Source organism: Desmodus rotundus, chromosome 8 (assembly GCF_022682495.2).
Source record: "Desmodus rotundus isolate HL8 chromosome 8, HLdesRot8A.1, whole genome shotgun sequence".
Lineage (NCBI taxonomy): Eukaryota > Metazoa > Chordata > Mammalia > Chiroptera > Phyllostomidae > Desmodus > Desmodus rotundus.
In genome coordinates, this window is record NC_071394.1 from 10,862,127 (window position 1) to 10,877,289 (window position 15,163).

Below are 15,163 nucleotides of genomic sequence, written 5' to 3' on the forward strand. Positions count from 1 at the left end.
AGTTTCTCCCGCTCCCTAACCCCCACAGGTGTTTTCAGTCAGAGGTTTTGAGGCTTTACTTCCCCTCATTGGAACCCGGGGTTGTGTGGTCTTTCTTGCTCCCCAGTTGTTCCTCCCACTTTATCTGCACACAAATGTGGGACTTCCTGCTCCGCCAGCTGCCGCCTCACTCAGTCCTCTGGCCGTCACCGTGTCATGTGTCTTCTCCACCCTGGCTGCCTGTCTCCGCCCCTCTTACTGGTCTGTATGAATTCTCTTCTTTAATTCCTTGGTTGTCAGACTACCATACAGTTCAATTTTCTGTCAGTTCTGGTTGTTTTTTGTTTTTAAATTTATTGTTGTCCTTCTTTTGGTTGTGCAGGGAGGCACAGTGTATTTACCTATACCTCCATCTTGACCAGAAGTCTCTGTTCTGCTTTTTCTTAAACTTCGTGCATGAAACATATGCCCTACCTGGTGCTTTTCTTGAACATACCATAATTTGGAGATAAAACAATATTTTAAGAAACTACAAGACTGCAAAATTTATGACAATATTTGTCTTATCTCTGTTGCATCTCCACTGCCCAGCACATAGGAGACACCCAATAAATATTTTTAAATGAACATATTTATTAATATTTTTACATTAAAAATAATACATTTCTATTTCAGAAGTTTTAGGAGAAACAGAAAAACAAGAAGGAAAAAACACACATCTACTTAAAAATAATCACTGTTAACATTTTGGCATACTCCTCAGACATTTTATCATTATTTATGCATGTATATATATGTTTTTCTTTTTATATGTTATTCATTCAGTTTTCTAATCTATTTTTTAAAACCTACAATGTCCTCCATGTATATATTACATGCCCTCAAGTATTTCTGACTACATCACTATTGGGGATGCCAGTCCACAGTGTATGTGACTAATCCCAGTAGGAGACACGGCCAATGTCATAAACACTATTTTTTAGCACTTCAGGAACACAGGACATCGTGGTCACCAGGGAGTGAGTATCCAGGGCCAGAAGTCAGTGAACAACACTGGGCCTAAAATCCCACAGAACATGCTTCAATCTTTCTTTGATGAATCAGGAACATTCTAGAATGTCTTTCCATGTGGAAGGAAACATCCTCTATTTGAGAAAAGTTACATTATGTGCCAGGCTATCTAAAGAAAAACAACCGTTGTTTCCTTGCTTTAGCTGACAACCCCAGCCCCTCATGTCTAATCCCTGCTTTAGATGGAGTAGTAGATCCAGGCTGTGTTACTTTAAAGATCAGAGGTTCACTTTGAGGAAGAACTGGCCCCATCTGACAAGTGCATAGGATATTGTTTCTAAGGTTGCTTTTGAAGTTGATTTGTGCTTGCGAGAACCTACCAGAGAGGTAGTGGGACTAAATGGTGAATATTCGGATCCTGGTCTGTGGGAACACCACATTTGGTGGGGTGTATGTCTCTGACTGAAGAGAATTCTTACTGGTACTCGGAGCTCTGCCCCTGCCCCTACACGCAGACACAAAATTATATTTCATATGCACAAAATTCCCACTTGCAAATTGCCAAAGAACATAAACCCAAATGGATTTCTCCGGAACTCACTGATACTACTGATTACAAGTTCCACAGCGTTGACGTTAATGAAAAACCAGCAACATCTCTTCTCTAGATAAGAATTTCAACAATGAATGATATTAGGTGATTGATATGACGTTTTCTCCAAGCTGGTTTTGTTGCCTGCACAAGTGTGTTGTAAACTGTAAGGATTAAAAAAGGTTAAGAGATATGGGACAGGTTACATACCCTGTAGTTGCTAAAATGTGTTCAGTTTATTTGCTGTAAAGTTTTTATTTAAGAGAAAGTACTTCCAATAAAATCTCAGACCCAGAATTAAACTTCTCAGGATAAAATCGGTTGCATAAAGAAAACATTTGCTTAAGTCCACATGAGGTCCCCATTCATGACCTTGAGGTGAAGGAGTCATTATTTCACGCTGCCCATGGGTGAGACATGACTTTGAGCTTCTAAGTGTGAAAGGTGGTAGCAGGGGCTGCTCCCTTCCCATTTCCTCCAAGAAAACCTGTTCTGTCCTTAGACGTAGGGACTGGTTCTGGGCCCTCTGGGTTCATCCCATTAGCCCCCAGCACAGTGCCTACGAGGAGCACAGGTTCCTATATGCTTACAGGTGAGGAAGAAGAGAGGATTAGTAGAAAGGGATGGTCTGGTCCTCCATGACCCTCTATGAGCCCACGACAATCTTTTGGCTGATGGCTCCTGGCAAGGTGTAGATGAAGAGGACCAGGAAGATGATGAGGATGATCAGAATGAAAGCGATGATGATGTATTTCTTGTAATTCCTCCAGATGAGGTGGTACAGGCACTTGAAGGGGCTCATGAACCAGGAGAAGGAGGTGTCTGGGCGGCTGAGAGAGAAGCAAGAGGGAATCAGGGAAGGGGCTCTGTTGTCCACCTGCAGAATTCTCTAGACCTCAGCAAGTATTTCCGACTCCCGCTTCTCCACAAGGAGAAGCCTGAGAATGGGAGAAGTAGCCAATGGTGGCTTAAAACAGAAGCAATCTATCCTTTGGGGCAATAATGATTCCTCATCATTTATAGTTTGGTCTGGTGGAGGGCAAGTGTCTGGTTAGAACCAGACAGAGGTCTGAGGGCCCTCCATCTGACCAATGCTGACCAGCTCAAGCCCCACCTCTTCCCTAAAGCCCACTCTGACCACCCCATCCATAATGAGCCCCCTCATTTCAAATTCTTATCTTACCTATCACTTGCCTTGGCCCCTTTCTGAACATAACCTATTTGTCTTCTACAGTATGACAACTATCCTATAAGCCAGGGTGTTCTCCCTGAACACACTGAAGGCTCTCGGAAGGCAGAGCTCATGTCTTACATTTCTTCAGTGTTCTTCGGAGGGTTGTTTTAGTAGGGGCACACTGGGGGAGCTCCATAAGTAATTTTGAATTAATAAGTAAGTTCCTAACACTGTGGTGGATGAAAGGCACATTCAGAGGAGGGACCACTTATCTTGAGACACTTGGGGTCTGGGGAGGGAGAGCACAAGTGGAATTTGAAAGAGTATTTTGTATACATATTTCATATCTGTATATATTTACTTTTTTATATTGATATATAACCATGTATTAAATTGAATACAGTAACCTTTCTAGTAATTCCACTTCTGGGAATTTAAAGTAATAAGTTATAAAGGGGAAACCTTTTCATCATATTATGATAATGGAAAAAAGGTAGATATAAATTAAATATTTAATCATGGGGCGGTAACCAATTCAGCTATGGACATCAAGGCTCTGGACTATCCCATAACCATTAAAAAGTCCTAATTACAACAACTGTGGGTCAAAACAAAACTTTCCAGTATAGGGTAAGCGATATAGGAACACGATTTTGCATGTGAGATTATAGAATGAGTAGAGGAAAAATCATGTGAAATTCACATTCACATAAGAATGAGTAAAAAAAGAGATGAAATTACTCTAGAAATGCTTTTGTGGTAGTATTACAGAAAATGTGCCCTCTCCACTTGCCTCTGTCTTGTTTTTAGAATAGTTTCAACGATAGAAAAAAAAGCTACGTGGATTGGATGGCACCTGTTGGCACCTCCTGGCTTCTCAGTTCTCCTGGCAGGATCCTCGCAGGAGTGTCCCACCTGCAGCCCATGGGCCTCGTGTGGCCCAGGATGGCTGTGAGTGCGGCCCAACACAAAATCATACATTTACTTAAAACACTATGCGATTTTTTTTGTGATCATGTCACCATGTATTTAATGTGTAGCCCAAAACAACACTTCTTCTTCCAGTGTGGCCCAGAGACTCCAAAAGGTTGGACACCCCGGCTAGAGAAATGCCCACACCCTCCCACAGGGCCTTCCCCATTTCCGACACTCGCTTCCACCCACGACGCCACTCACTTGGGCTTGGCCAGGGGCTCTGGCTCCTTTCGTGCTTTCCCCACGGGGTTTTTCTCAGCTTCTTCTGCAGTAACAAGGTGGAACTCGGCTTCCACCTTCCCCTGCAGAAAGATAAAAGCTTCAGTTTCTGGTCACAAAGACCTACCGGCGCATCTCCAACCTTCTGGAAAAGTGTCATATGTGAAAGATTGCCTGGAGGTGCCTTGACGAGGCGGCTGCTTTATTTTGAGAAATAGTGGTACCTGTTTGGCTCCATGAGGAGCCATTCTTTAGGATGAATGATACAAGCCCCGAAATGACATTACAATACTACTGAGTTTTGTGAAAAGAGAGACTCCCACATGTACACAGACACATGTGTACTCAGGCACATGTACTATTTAATTTGTAATAATTTATGGCTGAGGAAACCAAGATTGAATGAGGTTTGCTAAGTTGTGTTATAAAATTAGGATCTGCACTCAGGCCCTCTGACACCAAATTCTATCCTCTGCTTTGTATATGTCCAAGAGACCCCTTTTGTAGAAGAAAATGAGCAGGCTATTTATTTAACAATAAATAAATATGGCTTTTCTGAAAGGTTTAAGAGGAACTCCACAATTATTGCCATGGCTCTGGCATTAGAACATGATTTCGACTCTCATCCCGGGGCTGAACCTGGGTAGCCTAAGGAATATTACAGCATAGCGTAGCATAGCAGAGTGCAGCAGAAGACCTGATCCAATAGGACACAGTACAGACAGAGCTGTGTCTGAAACCAGGCTCCGCCACTCACTAGCTGTGTGACCTGGGTCGGTTACCTTCCCTCCTTTGGTCTCACTTTTGTGGGGATGTCAACCGCGAGCATCCCATAAGCGTGCTTTGAAAAACAAATGAAATAGCACCTATACAGGACTCAACCTAGTGCCTGGTAAATAGTCACCTCTTAACAAACTATGGGTGTTACCTTTGACGCTGTTTCATGGATAGAAACACATAATTTAATGAGAAACATATCCTGCCCATAGAGAAAAATTGCAAAGATGTCCTAAGGACCCATATTCCCAGAGGGAAAAAATGCGAAGGAAAGGGAGGCAGAGATGATGAAATGAGTCCTGCCCTGCACACAGGAGTCATCAGTCAATGTCATGAAGAGCCTGTCCTTTCTCCCGCCCTGCCTGAGCAGCCCCAAAGCACTCATTTGGCATCACAAAGGCAGCAGGAGCAGGTGCTTTCTGACACACTCCGATGAACGCCGCGCCTCATCCCGCATCTCTCTGCACAGAGGGTTCCAAGTCCCGTCTCGGTCATCAGCATGCAGCCAAGCACCAGAGAAAGGCCTTAAGCTAATCACATCCTCCAAATGTAAATTTAAATCAGAGCAAGGAAAAAAAAGGACAGTTTCAGAGACTATCTATTAACCCAGTGACACCTGTGCAGGGAGGAAAAGGTCCCGAAAAGACTAGATTTGTTGTTACTGCACATGGCATTAATATTCATGGCTTCCAACTTCACCTGCCGAGAGAGTGAGGCGAGGAAGGCTGGGAGGCGACTGTGTTCGGCCAGACGTGCCTTCCGCAGCAACAATTCTGGCTGTTAAAGCTCAGCTCTCACTGGCCCAAGAGGAGGCAGAGCCTCATTCATTAATGGTGGGGGCGTATGCTGGCAAAATCCTTTAGGAAGAGGAATACACTTGTACCCACGTGTACATACATATATACACCTATACATATACATGCACACAAATATATACATGTGAGTGTGTGCATTATCGAACATAGTCATACTCTAGACCTAGGAATTCCATTCCTGGGAAGCTAAATTAAGGAAATAATTCCAAACTTAGGAAAAGCTCTCTGCGCAAAGCATAGTCGCCTTTCTTTTGGATGTCCAGACTGTCCCGTCACAATGAGCCGTCCCAGACTCATCCTGTGCTTATCTGCCCTGGACCTGGAGTCAGTCATCTCTCCAACGGCGCCTCTTTCTTTAGTGGGAAAGGGTGTTTAGAAACCAGGATCCAGGTGCTAGGAGTCTTTTCTGCTAGTGAGCAATTTTTACCTTTTCATTATCCTTTGTTCTTGAAAAATTCATATTCTGCCCTGCTTGACCCCTCCACTCCCTCAGAGTGAATTAGGTCCTTCCCTCCTCTCTCTCCCTTTTGTGTGATGGACACTTTGATTATTTCATGCATGGCTGCATTATTAATACATCTGTTCTTCTCCCTGGACTCTGAGCTGGTCAAAGGTAAAGGCCATGCTTACTTCATTTCTGAATCCATCCATTCATCAATCAGTTTACTGAGGTTCTAAGCCAGGGCTGTCAAACTCATTTTTGCCTTTGAAGGCCTTATGGTCGCCTTCAAAGGGCTGAATGTGGAGCTCCTTGCCCCTAGTTAAGGAGTAGTTACATTTATACAGTCCTACAATTATATTCGGCCCTTTGAAGGCAACCGCAAGGCTGATGTGGCCCCTGGTGAAAAGGAGTTTGACACCCCTGCTCTAAACTGTGCTAAGCTGTGAGGCCAGAACTGAGACCAGAGACTGCCATGTAGCAAACCCTCAATAAGTCCTTAGGAGAATGGGAAAGAATGAGCCTGCATGGAGTCTCATTCTCTTTACCCAATTCCTCCACTCAATGGGGATTACACAGAGAATGGAGGGAAGAGAAAAACTCCCAGAAAACATAGTAAAACCAGACGCCATGGAGTCAGCTGGCAGCTGCCATTCATCCAGGCAAGTTCAAAGGGAATCCTGGCCTTGCACCCACCAGGCCCCTAGAGCAGAGAGAGAAGATAATAGCTCTCTCTCCAGACCAGCTTCCTGGATGTGGTGCTGCCACTGGGCACAGGAGTGGAGGGGAGAACATGCTCCCCCCGAGAGGTCAGCAGCAGAGAAAAGAGGCCACTGATGCCGCTCAGTCCCTTTTCTCAATTTCATCAATCACTGAAGTCGTCCTTCCTCCCTTACAGAGGCCGTGGGAAAGAGCAAAGAAACTTTCTTCCAAGTGTTTGTGAAAGGTCAGAATTCCTATAGCATGTGCTACATAGTAGGACCAAGCTGGCAGTGCAGGGACAGGGACAAATGGCTCTCCCTTCCGTCATTCTCTCAAGGACGTTTCCAAAGACTGGATCACTTTTTAAATGGAGCCTCATATTTGAGGACGAAGGGAAAAGGTATTTATGTAAAATTTACATCATTCAAGACTTGATGCATAATTTGTAGAAATGTTAAAAAAGAAAGAAAGAAAGAAACAACTAATGCCAGGGGCATAAGTTCAAGCCAAAAGAACAAAACCACCCTGACAGTCAGCTACTAAATCAAGTGTGCTGAAATATGGCAGGCCTCATGCATTCATAAAGGGTTCAAAATTCTTGCTCCTCGGCAGAACCTTTGCCCTAAAGGGCTCTATGTTATTTTTACTGCAAAGCACTTCACTGGAAGTTTGCAAAATGACTCATTTAAAAAGCATAATGTTCCTTGCCTGCCCCCCACCCCATCTCCTACAGCTGCCACTTACTGTGAGTTCTTTGCTTTTAGTGAAAGGCCACCAGCCTCGCACACGCTTTTGCTGGAATATGGAGATCTTGCTCTCCTCACTTGCATTTTCAAACTTGGTGAGATCACAGGCTTTGGCAGACTTGGCTGCCCGGGGGAAACTATTGAGGTTCATTTCCAGGGAGCCTGTGAAGAGATGCCCGTAACAGTTATGGAAGGGCTTTTAAAATCAATCCTCATTCTTAATTCACCCATCTACTCATTTGTTCATTCATCCATCCATCCATCATCCACCCATCAAACATCCATCCATCCATCCATCCAAACACCCATTCACCCCTCAGCAGTCATTCAATTAGCACCGTATTGGATCACTAGCATGAGCTGGGTATTGGGGATGCAAATATGATCAAGACATATTTGATGCCCTCAAAGCACAAGGGCAGAGCTACAATAAGGAGCCTTCAAACCTCAGTGTCAGGTGTCATTGCTGCTGGGCATCTCTGCCCCCTGACTGTGGTCTGAATTATGTGCCTGTCTTCTGAGCCTCCCCCTGCTTCGCACAGATCAGCCTAGGAGAACCCCCTTCTCCTGCCTCACCTTCCTCTGTGAGTCCACTAAACCCCTCCAGGTCAGGGGTTAAGTCTTGCAGTCTTCGTAGCTACTCTTCAAGAACTTGGTAGGCTCTCTACTTTGTATTTTTCAGTGAGTGAATATTAGGCAGACTCAGAGAATGTCTATGAGGGCTGCCAGAGCTTTGCATTCTAATAACCTTTTCTTATTACAGAAGTAATATTTGCTAATTGTGAATATTTAGAACATGCCCATAAGAAAAAAAATAGAAAAAAGTGTCCATAATTCTGTCCCCAAAAGTTGACCACTGTTCTATGGATTAGTTCTTATCCTTATTATCCATTGTTCTCCTTGACTGACTCTGACTACCACTTTCTCCCATACGTATAAACGTATTTTACAGAAAGGGAATTTTTTTCTGCACTCTTTTTTCACTTAATGCATCTTGCACATCTATCCAACTCATTAAATGTTATACTATGTTTATGGCTGCAGGGTTATCACTTATTAAGTACTTACTATGTATGAGGCACTGTGCTTACCTGTTAAATTATATTATCACATGTACAGCTCCCAACGCCCTCTGAGATACGCAATATTAGTACCTCCACTTTTACAACTGAGGAAAACTGAGGCACAGATAAACCACTAATTAGCCCAAAATTTTACAGCTTCACAGAGGTAGAGCAAAAATCAATTTAAATCTGTTTGAATATGCATCTTCCACCGTATGGAAGCACCATAACTTATCCAGCCAGTCCCCTATCATGAATGGCTACCTGGAGTGCTCCCAATGTTTACTAATAATAGCACTGCAATTATTATCCTTGTAGCTAAGTCAGACCAAGCTCCCCCAAACCTGGGACACAGCCCTTAGCATTCATACAGCTCGATAAAGCCCTCGGCTTACCCAGGAAGTCATCCGAGGAGAGCCTTTCAAAATCCCACACCTGCAGCACCAACACGGCTGGTGCCTTACACTCCATCTTCTCCAAGGAAAAGATGTTCTCCCTCTTGGTGATGACCATTTGCTTCTCAGCTGGCAGGTACTGAAACGGAAACAGGAAGCGCCAGTTGAAGTTCCCCTCGCCAGTCAGGGAGTTGTAATGCACGTCCGTCTCCTGCTTGTCATCTTCCAAACCCTTTATCCACCTGAATAAAGGTAGAGAAAGAATGAAATGTTCAGGGCAGGTTATTCAGGCACCAGTATAATCAAGAGAGATTTAAGTACTTGCAATGTGGTCTCACATTATGGTTTTAAGATCATGAAATAGATTCATATAGAAGTTTCCACTGATCTAAAAGGGAAAATAGAAGATAAAAGGTCTGAAGTAGAAACAGATTCTCATTCTAAGGCAGGTTGGGGAAGTGCATTCAATTGTTCATGGGTAGACCTGAAGCCCCATGCAATAAAGAAGGAAAATTCATGGCATGTGAAAGTAGAGTCGATCTCCTCTCCCCCTGAGCGTGCTCTTTGTCAGGGTTGCCACCTCTGCACCTGAGTGTTACAACAAGATTACCCACTAGTCGAGTTCTCTAATACTGGCCTTTTTTAGAGCTGTGATATCAGGCCTGTAACTGGCCCCCTTTTCCCTGGTTGTGGGTCTCAAAAACACAGCAGGCCTGCATCAGTGTGGCATGGAGGGTACGAGAGCTGCCTGCACCCACCTGGGTTCCAGTCCTGGCTCTACCACTTCCTAACTGTGCAGCCATAGATAAGTTACCTAACCTCTCTGTGCCTTTGTTTCACCTGGACCATGGGAGCACCTAGTTCATAGGGTTGTTCTGAGTAATTACACGAGATAATACCTGCTAGGTGCTTTGTGTGCACCAAATTATCTATATTATTATTTCGTCTCAGTATTTCCTGGTCTTCCTCCTCCACACCCAGCGTAAAGTAAGCTATAATTAATATATATCCCCTACCACATAGTGAATTAATTGAGAAAGATAGATACATTTTATACAAACTAATTGATAATTCCAAACCATGTGTTTTCTGAATGCAGACATCGCAGATGTCTCCCACAGAGCAGGGGAGGGTAAAGACCATTCCCTCAGGGAAGTGGCACCACTTGGGGTATGGACACAGTTACTGTATTTTGTCAGGTATAATGTACACTTTTTTGCCCAAACTTTTGAGGGAAAAATAAGGATGTGCATTATACATGGGTAATACTAATTCCGTATCTATGTAAGTGTTTTTAATTCTTTATGCTTATGCATTAAAAGTATAACTCTAGAAAGCAATAACAATATCCATATGCAAAATAACACACTGGAATACAATAATGGGTTTTGTTTCTAAATATGAATAAATAAATAAATAATTGAATTTAAAAATTAAATGAAAGATTTTTTTTTTCCCCTGAAAGTTTGGGCCAAAAACATGGGTGTGCATTATACACAGCAAAATGCAGGAATTCAGCTGCAGATGGCGCTCACTGAAGCTACACTATGTGGTACCTGTTATGAGGAAAGAAGTGAGAAATAGGTGCTAAGACAGTGATGGAGAGAAGAGATAGATGGTCCTTGACTTCCCGGAGCTACAGCCGTGGTGGGAAGGGATCTGGACGTTAGGGATTTGGATGTGATGGCAGAAGTCACCAGAGAGAGATGTGCAAAAGTCCTATGGAAGAAAGGAAAGAAGCTCAGTGGACCAAAGAGCAGAAAGCAAGGGGGAGTATTGATCCAGTGAGATGAGGCTGGAGGGATAGCCAAGGGCTAGTCATATGGGATATTTGAGGACATATTAGGTATTTGAATGTATGTCCAGAAAAAACAGGGCACCATTAAAGGCTTTGAAGTACAAAACTGACATAACCAGACCATGTTCTGAAAAGATATCTCATGTTTCAACCTAGAGAACGAATGATTGGAGGCAAAAGTGAGTATGGAGAGACCAATTCATATTGTATTGGTGTTTCAGTGGATTCAGCAAGAGATGGTGGAGGAGAGGACTATGGGGGTGATGTGGTGAAGATGGAGAGGAGTGAACTGTGCTGATAACTCTTTGAGAGGTAAAATGGACAAGATTTGATGGCATGCCAGAAATGGGGGCATCCATGAGGAGGAAGATTTGTTCGTTGGGGAAGGCAAAGAGATACCAAGATGAGGCTGGGATGAGTTGTTATCTGAGCTACAAGTTCATGGCACTTTTGCTTCTGATTCTTTACCCTCTTATTTCTCTCTTTGACTAGAGGCTAAAAGGAAGCCTGTCATAGTGTAAGAGAGTGTACTGTCAGGGTGTAAGAGATATAAAATCCTTAGTTCCCTGAGTCCTAGGTTGGTATCTTTTTTACCAGTAGAGCTAGCAAATGGGAAGGTCTAAGTTTTAGCATTTGTATGAGCCTTACAATCTTCTTATGACTTAATCTTTCATTAGTAGCACATCTCTACTTCCTTCGGGTGTAATGGTATTTTGAATGCTACTCAGAAAGTCTAAGTGTACAATATTTAATTTAAAGAGATGCTTATATAACAAGATTTCTTCACAAAACTATTTTATATGATAATAGTTCTAATAAAATGATCAAATAAGACAAATATTTGACAAAAGTGAGCTTACCTAACAAGGTAAGATGAACTCTTTTTGTGGGATGTGGGTAGAGTAGCTTCCAGGAGGCTTAGGTTTGGTTAGGGGTTCAAGAGCAGAGGAGAGGAAGGGCAGGGAGGAGGGAGTTTGTTGATGACCTTACCCTTTAACATAAATATCACTTGACTTCTGTCCTGTGAAGATATTCTCATCCTCTAAGATAACATCTTCAGTGTTCCAGATGGTTACTCTCAATTCATACCTGGAATAAGGGAGGCCAGCACTAGGTTAAAAACTATGAAAACAGAGTCAACAAGTGTCTATGGGATTCTGGTATTGTTTTGAGTCTTTAAGTTTCCTCAACTTGACCAAGTTCAAAAATATCAACACTTAACGCCTTGGTTTCTTCCAAACCAAGCGTCCCAGCTGGAATCACCAAAGACCTGAATTTCTCTGAGCGGATCCTCCGTCTATTAACCAACATTTTTCAGAATGTCGAAGCTCCATAGCATCCCTACCATAAAACAGGGGCCACCGTTCCAATCTCCACACTCCCCCCTGCTGTAATTGGCCAGGTAGAAAGTAAGGTATAATTATCGGGTGCCAATTGATCAATGTAACACATGAGGCCCAGATCAAATGTCATGATTGTTTAGCCTGCTACCATGATCTCTTCCCCTGGAGGCTGGGCTGCAGCTGACTTACCCTTTGGGTTGCCTTGGTGAAATGTCAACAGGAGGTCCCGGCTGAGGCATATCTTTGGGAAACATGTCCACCCACATCTGCAGGCGGCCCTTGTAAAGAAATGAAGACCTCCTTTAGCTTTGGGGTGAGGGGGAGCATACCCCATGGGCAATAGGTCATTCACGGTTTTAACAGATCTCTTTGATAGAAATAGATACTAGATACAGCTTGGTAGTTTTATACATGTTTAGAGTATTTGTTGACAAAGGCAGAACTTAGATGTTAATTAAGAATTAGTCAGAGCATATATTAAGAGCAGGAGAAAGGCAAGCAAACTCTTACTGAGCATCTGCTGTGTGGTAGACAAAGAGCTCTGTGCTTGATAAGCATTATCCCATGAATTGCCCCAATATGCCCGCTGGGGAGATGTTATTATCACTTCTTAGCAGATGAGCAAACATCTTGCCCATGTTACTCAGACAATATGTAGCAGAGTCTGGATTCAACTCTTGTCTGTTGACTACAGAGACTGCTCTTTTTACAAGTTCCCAAAGCTTAAGAAGATGATAATACTATCCATTAGAAGTACTTGCCTTACTGTTTCCAATGTACCTTAACATCCATTAGCTTCATTAAATGCTCACCCTAGCCATATTTCTGTGTTACACGTAAAGAAACTAAGGCTTAGAGAAGTCAAAGAAATGATCTTAAATCCTACTGCTAATTAGTGGCAGAATAGGGCCTCCCATTTGTTGCCTTGAACTCCATACATCATACCTTATTCTGTCGCAAGGGAGTTAGGAGCCCATGTGGGGGGCGGGGGGGGGAGTCTGGTGGATTCCATGTTCAGCTCTGTTGTATACATTCTAGGTACTGTCAACTCAGGCATGAAAGTCTGGGCTGGGGTGGTCAGGGGTGATTTTATAAGAAGGAAGTGGGGCTTCCACTTGAGTGGGAAGAATATGCATGAAATGGGGGGGCAGTGGGAGGGAGCTTTGGTTAGAGGAAAAAAAAGACTTTCTAAGGGAAGGGACAATATGAGAGAAGCTTTAGCATTTGGGAAGAGAAGAACCAATTCAATGGAGGATAACAGTCCTAGAGAAAAGTGGCATGATTTATTCCCTCAAGATATATAGACTTTCAGCTTTAATCAAAAAGCCATGGGGAAAAGGAAGGATACCAGTAACTAAGTGATTTCAAACATCACTGTAAATTTAGGAAACAATCATAAGCTTCTACATCTGGGAAAGGTTTACCCTTTCAAGGCATTTCCTGACCCGTGCCATCACTAGGTTTATATCCCAACTCTGCTGGGACAGGGTAGCAAGCTGGGTTTTCCTGCCCCATTATAGTCAAGTTCATGGCTTTGCCCAAGTTACACAGTGAGTGAGTCCAGTGCTGGGACAGGCCTAGGGGCTCAAACTTCCTGGATTAAATTCCAGCTCTATTTATCAGCTGAGTAACTTTGAGCAAGTTATTTAAACTCTCTGAACCTCAATTTCCTCACCTTAAAAGGATCATAGTAAGCATATCATATGGCTGTATAAGGAATAAGAGTAAGGTGACCCCCACAGCCTTATTTGCCTAGGAAAATCCATCGCACCAGCATAATTACTAATAGTGACCTCTTCCGCTCTCAAAATGACCACAGTTTGGATAAGCAACTCTATGATCATCCTAATTATGTGAGATCATTTATGTAAAGGACCTAGTATATAAAAGGCTCTTAATAAAGTTTATCTTCTCTTCCCTTCTGAGTTCTATCCCAGATTTCTAGTTATTTTTTTTTTCACACAGCTTCTTCTTGTCAGTTCTTAAAGGTCAGCTACCATTTATTGCCTCTCTGGGAAATCCAGTGAGCTGTGTGCTTGTTGAAACATATTTGGACAAAGGCTGGAACATATCCAATGGGTTTTGAAGTTTCTCTAATGTCAGAATGCTTCCAAAAGAGTTTGATAGCTCCAATCATAAAAAGGGAAAAAGCAGTAAGTCCAACACTGACTCTAGAGCAGAGTTTCTTGACCTTGACATTACTGGCATTTGGGGCTGAACGATTCTTTTTTCTGAGGAGCATTATCCATGACTTATACCCACGAGATGTCAGTAGCACCTCTACCCACTTGAGACAATCAAAAATATTTCCAGACATTGCTAAGTATCCCAGGGCAGGGCAGCGTGTGTGTGTGTATGTGAAAACTGTCCCTTTTAGAACTATTATTCTAGGGCACATAAGATTAACTTTTAAGGGGAAAGTCACATTCCTCAGGGATGAACCCTCTTATCGGGGCCACACCTGTCTTGGCCACTACCTGCTCCATTCCTGGCTTATCCTTGTGGTACAGTGGCCGGGTTTCAATGTGCTCAGGAACCAGCCTGCACCCAACCTCTGGGATGTCACTCCAAGTGTGTAAAACCTTGAGGGCCAAGTGCTCATAAGACTCCACCGTCTCATCTGCAATGGGAGAAAGAAAAATGAAGAGACTTGTCAGCTGTGTGTTCCTGGAAGTGATGGGCAGGCAGGTGCATTTTTAAACACATTTAAAGGTTCCTTTAAATATAACGACGCACAAGAGAAGCCAGCAGAAGAGAAAAAGAACAGAGAGAACAGAAAGAGGTGGGGGTAGTATGGTAGGAAGGGGAAAGAGGTTGAAAATTTAGAGAGTGAGACATGAGAAGGGTTGAGAAGAAGCCCAGAGAGCATCAGGGGTCTTGGGATACGGGGCTCCTTGAATCAGATTTCTCCGGAGTCTACAAATCACAGGCTGGGCTTCCAGGTACTGGAGGGGATACATTTCTTGGAGATATTAAAACTGTTTGCTACATGGCAGTGTGGTAGAGCCTGGAGAATCGGGGTGACCCTAAATAAGGAGGTGATATGGGCACAACATATATTCATGGGTGACTTCTGTCTTCTCATTATTGCTTGGGATTTCCCTCCTGCCAACTCCTGCTCACAGAAAAGATTC

At 43.2% G+C, this 15,163-nt stretch overlaps 1 protein-coding gene across 3 annotated transcripts in view; it reads right to left on the reverse strand.

The window, feature by feature from the left end:
- Positions 1-657: 657 nt before the first annotated feature.
- The window catches only part of FER1L6 (fer-1 like family member 6), a 126,624-nt gene continuing 112,118 nt past the window's right edge, over positions 658-15,163 (reverse strand). For all 3 annotated transcript variants that reach the window (XM_045181683.2, XM_045181681.2, XM_045181682.2), the window contains 7 exons: positions 14,507-14,649; positions 12,219-12,307; positions 11,677-11,775; positions 8,889-9,130; positions 7,428-7,591; positions 3,933-4,033; positions 658-2,412 (listed from right to left, as the gene is read on the reverse strand). In XM_045181683.2, the coding sequence (XP_045037618.2) occupies positions 2,229-2,412; positions 3,933-4,033; positions 7,428-7,591; positions 8,889-9,130; positions 11,677-11,775; positions 12,219-12,307; positions 14,507-14,649 (1,022 nt within the window). In that variant the 3' untranslated portion in view covers positions 658-2,228. The remainder of the gene's footprint in view (positions 2,413-3,932; positions 4,034-7,427; positions 7,592-8,888; positions 9,131-11,676; positions 11,776-12,218; positions 12,308-14,506; positions 14,650-15,163) is intronic.